The sequence below is a fragment of the Amyelois transitella genome, chromosome 30 (genome assembly GCF_032362555.1).
Source record: "Amyelois transitella isolate CPQ chromosome 30, ilAmyTran1.1, whole genome shotgun sequence".
Taxonomy (NCBI): domain Eukaryota; kingdom Metazoa; phylum Arthropoda; class Insecta; order Lepidoptera; family Pyralidae; genus Amyelois; species Amyelois transitella.
In genome coordinates this window covers 389058-403577 of record NC_083533.1, presented here as the reverse complement: position 1 = coordinate 403577, position 14520 = coordinate 389058, and the positions used below count along the sequence as shown (strand labels likewise).

At 37.4% G+C, this 14520-nt stretch overlaps 1 protein-coding gene across 5 annotated transcripts in view; it reads left to right on the top strand.

The window, feature by feature from the left end:
- LOC106136553 (fasciclin-3) overlaps positions 1-14520 on the top strand; it is a 129129-nt gene that overhangs the window by 22525 nt on the left and 92084 nt on the right. For all 5 annotated transcript variants that reach the window (XM_060953043.1, XM_060953042.1, XM_060953041.1 and 2 more), the window contains exon 2: positions 13662-13882. In XM_060953043.1, coding sequence (XP_060809026.1) covers positions 13831-13882 — 52 coding nt within the window. In that variant the 5' untranslated portion in view covers positions 13662-13830. The remainder of the gene's footprint in view (positions 1-13661; positions 13883-14520) is intronic.

Below are 14520 nucleotides of genomic sequence, written 5' to 3'. Positions count from 1 at the left end.
TCAAACCGGTTCGTGAATAGAATGAAAGGATATTGACCGCTTTTTTTTTTAGTGGCACAATTTTTTAGGAACATTTCTCAGTAATAAGCATGCCGTGACCGTGACGCTTTCGAATCCTGAAAGTAAAGATGGGTGTTATATTTTTAAGGATTGTTTTAGCTAAAGTTTTCTCCGTCATGATTAGAGCGTCCCAAACTTATTTCGTCTACTGCCCACTTTGAGAATAAATATTTTTTTAGCGCCCCCATTTTTTCACCTATTTAAAAACCACTATAACTTCAAATTAGTTTAATTAATTATTGTGACCTATATATGTATATGTATGTATAGTAACGGAGAATTCTTAACGAAACTTTTACTATAACCCGCAACATAAAACCTGAGCGCAGTAGGTAACATACAACGGAGCTTAGGTCTCAAGTTAACTCTTACGGGCTCCACCTGCCAATAAGAATGATTATTGAAACGCAATTTTATGGTATTAAAACAATCTTTTATGTCATCAAACTCTCATCCAACGCCCCCCAATCTTTCTGGGTCTCTTACCGCCCCCCTTGAGACCTGCAGCGCCCACAAGGGGGCTTTATCGCCCACTTTGGGAAAGACTGGTCATGATCATGACTCCGTAGCATTGCAATTTTTAAACCTATCGCTGTCCCGTTTCCGGTCATAGTGGAGTATTTAATGTTTATCCATTTCATTTTCTTACTTTGAGCTGGCTTCTTACTTAATTTGCTTTTTGAAAAGTATACATACATACATATAATCCTTGCGAAGTAGACATAACCAAACAGTCTTGAATAGACTGATAGGCCACGTTCAGCTGTTAGGCTTCATGATAGTATTGAGATTCATATAGTGACGGGTTGCTTTCCAGTCGCCTAAAAGAAGAAACCTAATTTTATAAGCCTTAGTCGCCTTTTACGACTTCCATGGGAAAGAGATTAAGTGGTCCTAATCTTGTTTCCGGTTCTTTGGTGGCGGGAACCACACGGCACTGTCTATCATAAAGGATAAACGTCTGATTAATGTATGATAATCTTTACATCATTTTTTAAACAGCTCTTATTTTAACACAAACGCGAATGTTATCTGTACAGATAATATTTTGACTGAAACGGATAGAGAATTTTTTCTTTTACATTTATGTCTGTCTGTATGTATCTGAGTATATGATCAAGATTAAACTCAAAATTTACGCGGACGAAGTCGCGGGCAACAGCCAGTTTTCCATATAAATTTTGGAAATTTGAAATGTTCCCTATGTTGGGCACTGACAGGTGTGATAGCTATCTAAATTGAAAGCAATTCCACTGAATGTGTATTAAGTAACGTTCATATCTCACCGTATACCTAAGTGATGTAAAATCATCGCCAAGTTCAGTGCAGTAATTTATTATTTATTTTATACAAGCTTGACAACTTAAACAACTTGAAGCGAAGGAAGTATATAGAGATCGTGGCAAGTGGAAAGAGGTAGTCTTTGCCTACCCCTCCGGGAAAGAGGCGTGATTTTATGTATGTATGTATGATTATACTAGCTTGACCAAATAGGTGATGTTCTAGCAAAAGGTCTGGTCAAGAGTACCCGAAACCGACGAGCTTGCGTGAACAGAGTTATGAATGTGGACGAAGCGAAAGAAGTATGCAGGGATCGTGGCAAGTGGAAAGATGTGGTCCAGGGTCCAGACAGCCAACAGTCTTGAAAAGACTGATAGGCCACATTCAGCTATTTCGCTTAATGATAGAATTGAGATTCAAATAGTGACAGGTTGCTAGTCCAACGCCTAAAAAAGAATCCCAAGTTTGTAAGCCTATCCCTTAGTCGCCTTTTACGATATCCATGGGAACCACACGGCACTAATGATAATCATAAATCATTTATTTCAAATTCAAATCTTTATCTTTATTGCATAATCATAAAGTAATCATATTATTTGCTTAAATACAATACATTTTACAAAGCTACAAAGATTTCCACACTTGGCTACAACACTACCGTGCACCCGCATAGACATACGTTTTGAAGACAGCGTCGTAACCCTAACCAAAAATAATGGCGTGCTATTATTTCGCTAATTCGTCCAAATTGCTGATAGTTGTAATATAACGCTAAGATTAGTGAAAATAAATGTGTGAACTTTAGCCAGCGTCTATTTCTGGCGCGAAATGGGCTTTTCAATTGTTAATGTGATGATGCCGTGTGGATTCCGACACTAGAATAAGACCACTCGATGTCATGGATGTCGTTAAAATAGACTAAGGGAAAGGTTTCGGAGTCTTGCCGTGTGAGCTAGCAACCTGTCACTATTTAACCTATGTCTTAGAAAATAAACGAATTATAATTATATACGGGACAAGTTACACAGATTGAGTTAGCGTCGAAGTAAGTTGGAAATTTGTGTTATGCGATACTTACCCAACTATACTATATTTTATAAAAAAATACTTATATAGATAATATCTAGAAAAATATCGTTTTTAATTTCGATCACGGGACCTTCGGTGTCACAGATATTATCAATTTATATATTTTTTAAAAACGCTAAGATATAATTTCAGACACTTATTAATTAACGCGGCATCTCGAGAAAGTACAAAAGGAAGCTCTCAGTTCAGATTAACATTATTTACCTTTTTTTAAGCCACATGTGAATTCGCACATTTTTGCAACACTGTCTCTTAGACTAAGATGCGCGGCCGCCTTTCACCGCGCGAAGGGCATATCAAGTTGCGAACACATAATTACGACCTTAACACTCTGTTTTAAGGACTAATATTCTTTGTATAGAATTTAATTCCTCTTTCTTAGTAATTTTCAAACCATTTTGCGCTTAAACGTTATGTAAATAAGATAGGTTTTTAACGAGTGACGATTTGTACTTTGTTTACACTAGTGAGGGTAATTTGGTTTGTACGGTGAAGGGAATAGAGATGATTTTTCGTTGCGTCCTTAATGTAGCTCGATTTAGTCCATATATTGCAAATAGTTACTATAAGTATAGAGTATTTGGGTCATTTTGTAGACCACATCTTGGGCCAAATGTCCGTTAAATCTTAGCCAAATCTATACTAATATTATTAAGCTGAAGAGTTTGTTTGTTTGAACACGCTAATCTCAAGAACTACAGGTTCGTATTGAACATTTTTGCGTTGAATAGATCATTTATCGAGGAAGGCTTTAGGCTATATAACATCACGCTACAACTATACAGAGCGAAGAAATAATGGAAAATGTGGAAAAAAAACCGCGTGGAATAAATATTCCACGCGGTTCCCGGCACCAATATAAAAAAAGAATAGGACCACTCCATCTCGTTCCATCACAAGAGCACTATTTGAATCTCAATTCTATCATCGAGCCAAAAAGCTGAACGTGGCCTGTCAGTCTTTTCATGACTGTTGGCTCTGTCTACCCCGCAAGGGATATAGACGTGATTATAAATGTATGTTTACTATCAGTAAGGCAAAAAATGACTATAGGTATGTAGACAATGTGCATTCGTCCATGATTTAGATTTAAGAGATTTATATTTGTATATTGACGTCCGATGAAAATGCTGCAGTGTAGTTTGTTCCACCGCTTCTTCTACACATGCGCTTTGGAAGCGGTAGTAGTTATAATTAGATTTAAGTGATGTGACGTCAATATGTGATACCTTGTATCCAATTTTGAAAATAAATCTATTCTATTCTTCCTACTACTATTATAAAGGCGAAAGTTTGTATGGATGTTTGTTACTCTTTCACGCAAAAACTACTGAACCGATTACCATGAAATTTGGTATGTAGGTAGCTGAAGACCCAGAATAACACATAGGCTACTTTTTATTCCAGAGTTCCCGCGGGATTGATAGGGTTTCCATGCGGACGAAGTCGCGGGCGGCCTCTAGTTCTACATATATTTCTACATGTTGCTTGCTATATTGAACTGTTGGCCTACAAAGATTAGCCGTTGCCAATAACGTGCGTGATTTTATTAGCGTTGAAAATTTCTCCACATAACTGTGTACAACGGTTATAATTTTATCAAAAAAATAAACGGTTTTAAATAGGTTATGTTATGAGAGACTCAATAATACTTTGTAATAAACTAGCGACCCGCCCCGGCTTCGGGCGAGAACCATAAAAACCTTCCTATTAAATCACTCTATCTATTGTGCATTTTTGACATGGTGTTGACATAATTTGTACATATATTATTTTATATTTATTTATTTGACGAAATATTCGTATTGAAATATTTAGTTTTACATTAATTCATATTTAAATGTAGACAATGTGCATTATTTGCTCTTAGATTTAAATTTAAGAGATCTATATATTTAAATTGTCGATCGGTGAAAATGCTACAGTGTAGTCTGTTCCGCCGCTTCTTCTACACATGCGCTTTGGAAGCTGTAGTAGTTATAATTACTCGCAGATTTAAGTGATGTGACGTCAATAAGTGATACCTTGTATCCAATTTTGAAAACTATTCTATTCTGTTCTGTTCTGTTATATTCTATTCTATTAACAAAAATGTTTTAAGATCTTAATAAACATACATACAGTCGTAGTGAACGCGCAAAAAAGCGCGTGTTAAGCTATATGGGCAGCTATACATGGCCTTTTTAACTATTTTCTCTGTCTACCCCGTACGGGATAAAGGCGTAGATTTACATAGGACATGTATATGTGTGTGTAAATCTAGGTTTTAAGCGATAGACTTATCGCCTAGGTCTTATCACACTTAGCAACGAGCACAGTTATTGTAAGTTCCTTACATGTGAAATGAAAAGAGTTATAGGAATAATAAAAAATATTAATTCTGTGCTGTGTGCTTCCTGCTGGCACCAATAAAAATAAAAAAATAGGACCACTTCGTCTCATTCCCATGGATGTCGTAAAAGGCGACTAAGGGATAGGCTTATAAATTTGAGATCCTTTTAGGCGATGGGCTGGAAACCTGTCACTATTTGAATCTCAATTCTATTAATATGCCAAACAGCTAAACGTGTCCATTTAGTCTTTACAACACTCTTGGCTCTGTCTACCCCGCAAGGGGTATAGACGTGATTATATTTATGTATGTAATACATTGAACATACATACATTTACTGGCAGACAAGGTTCAGTCAGCCAGAAGACAAGATTAACCTAAAAAAGAGAGGGTATTTTTGACATATTCCTGTCAACGTATATACATACATACATACATATGGTCACGTCTATATCCCTTGCGGGGTAGACAGAGCCAACGGTCTTGAAAAGACTGAATGGCCACGTTCGGCTATTTGGCTTAACGATAGAATTGAGATTCAACTAGTGACAGGTTGCTAGCCCATCGCCTAAAAGAAGAATCCCAAGTTTATAAGCCCACCCATTAGTCGCCTTTTACGACATCCATGGGAGAGAGATGGAGTGGTCCTATACTTTTTCTATTGGTGCCACCACAAGGCGCATGATTATATGTATATATGCAATATTGAACAAAATGTAAAATAATTGATAATTTAACCGAAATTTTAATTAAATATGTCCGATTTAAATGGCTTTGTCTTTTAATGAAAGAATTACGTTCATTAATTGTTGTTGTTTCCAATAATACTGAATAAATATTACAATGAAACTCGATATTTAAAAGAGCAACCGGTAGTGATGTCGCTGGATCGTTTGTCGATAGTTGTGTAAAAGAGTAAAAAAGTAGGCAGAGTCGACAGTCTCGCAAAAAACCCAATAAGTTTAGCTGTATGGCTTAATAACGGAAATGAAGTTCAAATAGTGACAGGTTGCTAGCCCATTGCCTAAAAGTAGAAGCCCAAGTTTATAAGCCTATCCTTTAGTCGCCTTTTACGACATCCATTGTTTTTTTTAATGGTGACGGGAATCACGCGGCGCTTGAACTTTTAAATTATTATTTTCTTTTTTGTTTTCACGGTAAAGATGACACCGATTGTGTTAGCCTCGAAGTAAGTTCGAGACTTGTGTTGCGAGATACTAACTCAACGATACTATATTTTATATTAAATACTTATATAGATAAACATCTAAGACCCAGGCCAATCATCCATCCTCACCACTCTGGAGAGGAGCCCGGGGTACGCCTTTGACCATGGACCCTGGATTGGGTGAGTCAGGTTTTCACACGAAGCGACTCCCGTCTGACCTCCGCAACCTTTGCAGGTAAACCTAACCCGTATCGGATCGATCATGGTCACACATCCAGTTGCCTGAATGTGCAGGTTTCCTCACGATGTACCCTCACCGTAAGAGCATCGGTTAGTATTCAAACTAATGTATTCATTGCCGTGTGGTTCCCGGCACCAATACAAAAAAGAATAAGACCGCTCCATCTCGTTCCCATGGATGTCGTAAAAGGCGACTAAGGGATAGGCTTATAAAATTGCGATCCTCTTTTAGGCGATGGGCTAGCAACCTGTCACTATTTAAATCTCAATTCTATCTTAAAGCAAAATAGCTGAACGTGGCCTTTCAGTCTTTAAAATACTGTTGGCTCTGTCTACCCCGCATGGGATATAGACGTGATTATATATATGTTTGTATGTATTCATTACATAATTCGAACATCAAATGTAATAAACTTAAATGTCTTTTGATCGAGGTGGTCACTTTACGATCGATGGTTACCACGCGACAGGAACACAACAGAGGGGTGCTATAGTCTAATGATTATCATGATAATGCTTTTTGATTTTTGTTATTTCTCTTTTACATACAACAATCAGTTCTACATTCATACATGTTTTTTAATGTAGACAATGTGCATTCGTCCACGATTTAGATTTAAGAGATCTATATTTGTAAATTGACGTCCTATGAAAATGCTGCAGTGTAGTTTGTTCCGCCGCTTCTTCTACACATGCGCTTTGGAAGCGGTAGTAGTTATAATTAGATTTAAGTTATGTGACGTCAATAAGTGATACCTTGTATCCAATTTTGAAAATATGTAAATCTATTCTATTCTATTCTATACATATACCTCAATTAATAGATTGCTAGCCCATCTATACTAATATTATAAAGCTGTAGAGTTTGTTTGTTTGTTTGAACCCGCTAATCTCAGGAACTACTGGTTCGATTTGAAAAGTACTTTTTGCATTGAATAGACCGTTTATCGAGGAAGGCTTTAGGCTATATAACATCACGCTGCAACTATAAGAAGCAAAGAAATAATGGAAAATGTGAAAAAAACGGGAAATATTATTCATCCTTAAGGGCTTCAATGATAAAAATAACTATACCACGCGGACGAAGTCGCGGGCACAGCTAGTCGCCTAAAAGAAGAATCCCTAATTTATTAGCCTTTTCCCTTAGTCGCCTTTTACGACATCCATTATTATCATCATACTATGCTGAGGAATAAATAAACTAACATAAAATTCCTTCTCGTAACGCGTCACTACGCACTTCAGAAATAACGACTGCCCATTATAATTTTATTCGGGCTGCATTTATCTCTGGAAAGCATAACCTTTCAAGCAATTGAATTGAATAACGTAAAAATAAAAAGTTACTTTAGTTTCTTCTCCCTCCTGGCTTTAGTCCCGGTCGCATCCTCACCACTCTGGAGAGGAGCCCAGGGTATGCCTTTGACCATGGATCCTGGATTGGGTGAGTCAGGTTTTACACGAAGCGACTCCCGTCTGACCTCTGCAGGTAGACCTTATCAATATTGGATCGATCATGGTTTATCATCCAGTTGCCTGATTATGCAGGTTTTCGCACGATGTTTTCTCTCACCGTATGAGCATCGGTTAGTATTCAAACTAATGTACATAGCCTTGGAAATAGTCAGTGGAATCCCGTCGTATACAGTCGGCATACCCGAAACCGACGAACTGGCATGAAGAGAGTGATGTATGAATGTGGAAAGATGTAGTCTCTGCCTACCCCTCCAGGAAAGAGGCGTGGTTCTATGCATGTACCCGAGCGTGGTAAATATAACAATGCATGCGTCATGCAATCAGCATGTGTCTTCCGCTGTCGCAGTTCGATTCCCACGGAATCGTTTGAAAATGATTTATTAGACACCAGAAAATTAACTTGTTTGTTTTGTCTTTAACTATTTCTCAGTAACTTTCGATGTGAATTTTAAACTCACTAAGAATAGAAAAAGAAGTGTTCAGATAGAAAAACCAAATAAGAATTCAAAGATGCTACATAATTCCGAAGGAATACATATACATATAATCACGTCTATATCCCTTGCGGGGTAGACAGAGTCAACAGTCTCGAAAAGTCTGAAAGGCCACGTTCAAATGCATCTCGTTATGATGGAATTGAGATTCAAATAGAAACAGGTTGCCAGTACATCGCATAAAAGAAGAATTCCAAGTTTAAAAGCCTTAGTCGCCTTTTACGACATCTATGGGAAATAGATGGAGTGGTCCTATTCTATAACCGTACGGCTCTTGATTCCGGGGTTCTGTCTGCCCGTAAACAATAAAGACGTGTACTGATTCAACAAAAACGCATCGGAGTGCGTGCAAGGACTACAGTTTGACAAACCGCGCTATTTTTGGCCGGCGGATGCGCAGGCGTCGGGAGAATGTACCGATAGCAAAATCAATTCATTGTGTTTATAAATATATACGGGACAAATTACACAGATTGAGTTAGCCTCGAAGTAAGTTGGAGACTTGTGTTACGAGATACTAACTCAACGATACTATATCTATACATATAATAAAATTGTAGAAAAGTGCTGTCTGTACATTGAAAATAAAAATAAAAAAAATAGCAGGGGTTATTGTTATGTCGATGTCGAACCCAAAAACGTAATTAACTTTTTTTTTGTCTGTTTGTCGGTTTGTCTGTTTGTCGGTTTGTCTGTTTGTCTGTTCACGCTAATCTCAGAAACGGCTGAACCGAGTTGGATGCAATTTTCACGAATATATTGTGGTATGCTTCAGTTATGCTTTAGTGTTTGTTTCATGTCAATCGGTTCATAAATAAAAAAGTTATGTCAAATTAAAGAATCACGTCGAACACTATTCTATGCTTATACATAGGCACCATTAATCTCCGCAACTATTTGACGGATTTGGTTGAAATTTTGTACCGACATATTTTAGAGCCTGGCGCAACATAAAGACTACTTTTTACCGCGGGAAAACATCCGTTTCCCATGGGAATCGGTAGTATATTGTTTTTTTAACGCCTGTTCCGGTCAACGAACGACGTCGATCATTGTTACTAGATAGGTAAATTACAATCATTAATAGAATATGTTATAGTTACTTATTACCTTGGAATTGACTGGATTACCATGGGAAAAAAATTAAAAGGGCTCATCTAAATTCTTTCTACTTAAGTTAGTTTAGGCTGATATCATAAACTATAAGAATAATTTACCGAGGGAAATCATAGTACTCCCATGGGAATGAAAAAACATTGTTCTTTTACGGCTGAAGGTAGTTTGTAAGCTGTTGAATTTTAAGAATAATGTCGAACAGATTCCTTCCAGTTTCCCGTGGGTCTGAGATGTTATCCCGCGGTAAAAAGTAACATAAGTGTTGTTATTTCCAAGCCTAAACTAACTGTTTGCCAAATTTCATCCATATCTGTTCAGTAGTTTTTGCGAGAAAGACTAACAAATATGCGTCTATACAAAGTTTCGCGTTTATATTATTAGTAAGAGTTAATTCTATTACGAATAACTACTTTTTTTCTCTGTTAGTAGAATTTACTGAAACTTTATAATAATTTTTATTTATAATAAATATCTTTATAGAGAAGTTAAATAAAAATTATCGGTTTAGGAATCGCGGTTCAGCTTAGGATGGAAGTTTGTCGGTTGCATACGACGACTGCGCGCGCGGGTAGGTATATAAAGCGCGCCGAGAACCGCGCCGCGCCATTAAAGTAGGTTTTTTAGCTACCCAAAATGACTGTGATTATGATCCAAAATAAAAATAAGTATATATTTAAAAAAAAACGCTGCTCATAGTCACTATTCCACGCGAACGAAGTCGCGGGCACAGCTAGTTTTATAATAAATACTTATATAGATAAACATCCAAGACCCAGGACAATCAGAAAAAGTTCTTTTCTCATCATGCCCTGGCCGGGATTCGAACCCGGGACCGCCGGTGTCACAGACAAGCGTACTACCGCTGCGCCACCGAGGCCGTCAATTTTTTTTTTATGTTAAGTCATTGCTTATTTACGTGAGATAAATTTTGTAGTTATATTTTTCCGAAAGACCTTCAGCTAAAGAACAGAATCCTACTAATATTATAAATGCGAAAGTTTGTAAGTATGCCAGGATGTCAGTATGTTTGTTTGTTACTCTTTCACGCAAAAACTACTGAACCGATTACGATGAAATTCGGTATGTAGGAAGCTGATTTTTGTAATAGTGCCGTGTGGTTGTGGATATATATTAAATTAATTTTAAATCCTTGTCTGTTCTGCTGTCTGTACAAGCCATGTGCGTGAGAACAAGAACGGTAGCAGTAAGCAGTACAAATAAACATTCCGTATATATAAATATACACTGTCCGTCTGTCTGTGCTATAAGGAACTCGGAAAATATTGATTTTGTGTTGGGGTTAAATTAGTAGTTTGGGACAATGGAATATTGATTTTATTATTCGTATTGAAATCATTAGTGTGGTTTGTGTGTGTGCCGTGTGGTTCCCGGCACCAATACAAAAAAGAATAGGACCACTCTATCTCTTTCCCATGGATGTCGTAAAAGGCGACTAAGGGATAAGCTTACAAACTTGGGATCCTTTTTTAGGCGATGGGCTAGCAACCTGTCACTATTTGAATCTCAATTCTATCATTAAGCCAAATAGCTGAACGTGGCCATTCTTTTCAAGACTGTTGGCTCTGTCTCCCCGCAAGGTATATAGACGTGACGTGACATATGGTATGTATGTATGTACGTCAATGAGTAATACCTTGTGTCCAATTTTGAAATTAAATCTAGGTATTCTATTGCTTTTTTTGAAATAGGTATTTGTTTCGTCATACATCCGCATCATTCACGTTCATAACTCTCATCATGATTTGTTCAATCGACACTCCAAAGTGATATTTGAAAGAATATCTTTAAAATAATAAAAATAAATTGATTGATTGCTATATCCTGCGCTCAGCTTACAAGATGTTATTACGAGTACTTTCATGGGCAATATGTTAAGCTTAAGCGCTTCTTATTCTTATTTTTTTATCAAATATATTACATAAATATAATCACGTCTGTATCCCTTACGAGGTAGACAGAGCCAACAGTCTCGCAAGGACTGAAATGCCACTTTCAGCTGTTTGGCTTTGGGCTTTAAGATAGAATTGAGATTCAAATAGCGACAGGTTGCTAGCTCATCGTCTATAATAAGAATCCCAAGTTTATAAGCCTACCCCTTAGTCGCCTTTTACGACATCCATGGCAAATGGAAACGGAGTGGTCCCTAATACTTTTTTATATTGCTGCCGGGAACCACACGGCACTACTGCTGCTGTATCTAGACTTTATATAATCTGTGGCTCTTAAGATTCGCATACCGCTTCAAATTAACAAGATGCTTTTCGAAAATTCCAACCGTGTCTGTTGTTTTCAACGTTTGTTTTAACCAGATAGTGACGTCAGCTTTGTGTACATTCTGAACTGTTTCTCGGAAACATTCCGTGGAAATGCTTTCTAATTGTGTTTTACTTGCTTGCATGTTTGTGTTTAACTTATATTTAATTTATTTGTAAAATTTGCAAGTCCAGTATCATAGTTCGCTTTAAGAGAGTAATGAATGTCGATGAAGCGAATGAAGTATGCAGGGATCGCGGTATCTCTATCTCTCTCTCTCATCTAACGTCTGTATCCCTTGCGGTGTAAACAGCGCCAATAATCTATACTAATATTATAAAGCTGAATGGTTTGTTTGTTTGAACGCGCTAATCTCAGGAACTACTGGTTCGAATTGAAAAATTCTTTTTTGCGTTGAATAGACCATTTAGTTAGAATCTCTTTCACATGGGTGTCGTAAAAGGCGACTAAGGGATAGGCTTATAAACTTGGGATTCCTCTTTTAGGCGACAGGCTAGCATCTTATCACTGTTTGAATCTCAATTGTATCATTAAGCCAAACAGCTGAACGTAGGCCTAAACCTAGAGATATCAGTATTTTCAAGACTGTTGACTACCCCGCAAGGGATATAGGCGTGATTATATGTATGTATGTACTCTCTGTAGATTAAAATAATTAAAAAATATGGGACTTAATATTTTTTTCCGCAAAATACAAAAAATACGCTCCTAGTCATAACGCGATCTTATTGAATTGTAAAGAAAATATAAGAAAATAGATGCGTCTCGGCATCATATCCATTTTAATTTGATTCAGACAGGCGGAGCTATCTGCCCGGGGCAGGGTTTGTTCCCTTTGTTACTTACGACTTACATACCTTGCGGGTTAGACAGAGCCAACAGTCTTGACAAGACTGCGATAGACCACGTTCAGCTTAATGATAGAATTGAATTTCAAATAGTGACAGTTTTATTTACCGGTGTCAAAAAAAGAAGAAGAACCATTTCATCTCTTTCCCATGGATGTCGTAAAAGGAGACTAAGCGACAGGCTTTTAAATCTGGGATTCCTCTTGTAGGCGGTGGACTAGCAACCTGGCACTATTTGAATCTCAATTCTATCATTAAGCCAAACAGCTGAACGTGGCCTATCAGTCTTTTCAAGACTGTTGGCTCTGTCTACCCCGCATGGGATACATATATACGTGACTATATGTATATATGTATTTATTTATTTACTGTCATGAACATCCTAAAGCGACGAGCTTAAAGAATTAGGAATAGAATATTCTTTCACAGCATAATTTACTGAACTAATTAGGAGTATTTATGCCCTTTTTCACGCTATAGTGAAATAAGAGTATTAGCTGAGTACCCGTTATATAGGTGAGGCGCAGCAGGAATACACCTTTGCCAAGAAAAAAATAAAAGGCCGTTCTCCACCGACCGTTCATCTTTCATAAACAAAGCCATCTTTAAAAAAAATCTTCTTCCTTACTTTCGTGCGACTCGGACCGACTTGGAGCGACCAAAACCAGTGCAGCGTGCGAACGACCAGCGACTACTTAAGACGGGTCGATAAAGTTGCCAACTGTCACTGATGACAAAGCGCTAAATCTTTATTAAATTGGCGCTAGATGGCCTAAAACAAGCGATAGGTGAATTATGATAAACAATAAAAGTCGTCTGTCAACATATATGTATAAAAAAATCACGCCTTTTTCCCGGATTGGTAGGCAGAGACAACGTTTTTCCACATTATTCTTTTTACATCGTCTGTGAAGTTTGTACAAATTTATGGTAATCAAAATTTTGAGTAGAACCTATATGTCAAAAGTAAAAGGAAGACCGTCAGATTTTGCGAGATTTGACATTGAAAGCGTTAAGTTGGTAACACTGGCAGTCGTTACGCCTGGTCTTTGCAAGTCGTACGACCACTAGTTATCGGTCGCGGGCAGTCGCAGGCTGCACTGGGCCGCTTAATTATAGTTCAGGCCTAAGTCTTACGAAGTCAGCGGCACGCTACACGAGCCCTTAACAAAACCACATTAAAAAAAAATACTGGCCGCATCAGTTACATAATCCTACGATCCTGGCACAATAAAATTAAAAATAAATCTTTTTTGTTGCAGTGCGAGCGGGCGAGCTGTGAAACCACGTGTGACAGAAGAGGATAGATACAGTGTTCGAATCGAAACCAGTTTGAAAAAGGAATAGTGACCGTTTTCGATCGGGTCTAGTGATGCTAGTGCGCCATTGGTGTTTCATAGTGTAGTGTACTTTTTGAAAGTGGAATTCAAGATGGCGATTATTCCCGCGCTTTTTGGACTGCTAATGGCCGCTTTTGTATCAGGTCAGTATATTTATAAGTCTGTTACTAGTTTTTTTTTACTTTTTATTAGAAAAGGGACACTATAGAGATTTTGTAGGGAGTCAAAAAAGACTGCTCTGTCAAACGATAGCAGCGCACTCCGAACATGATTCGGCGACTCTTGTAAACATCAAAATGTATCCATTTTGTTGTGAAGTTATATACTCGTAGCCAAAAGCCTTCTTCCATAAATGGTCTATTCAACGCAAAAATAACTTTTCAATTCGAACCAGTAGTTCCTGAGATAAGCGCGTTCAAACAAACAAACTCTTCAGCTTTATTTTATTAGTATAGATTGGTGCCGGGAACCACACGGTACATATATACCATAGTAACACACCATATTAACTAATAACAAGAGTAATTACTGTTCCAACATCTGCGATAGTCGATTTTAACTTTGCAACTTTTCAGACGCCCCCGGCGATGTTAAGGTTTTACGTGACCGACGCAAGGTATAATTAATTATCTGAAAAAAAATAATACGTCAAATGAATAATTTGGTGAATAAAAGATCACATTACGACATCAAGTCCGCCTTTTGTACATTTTTTTGTGCAATAAAGCTTTAAATAAATTACCAAAATATTTAAGTATGTACCTAACTTTAAATTATGTTT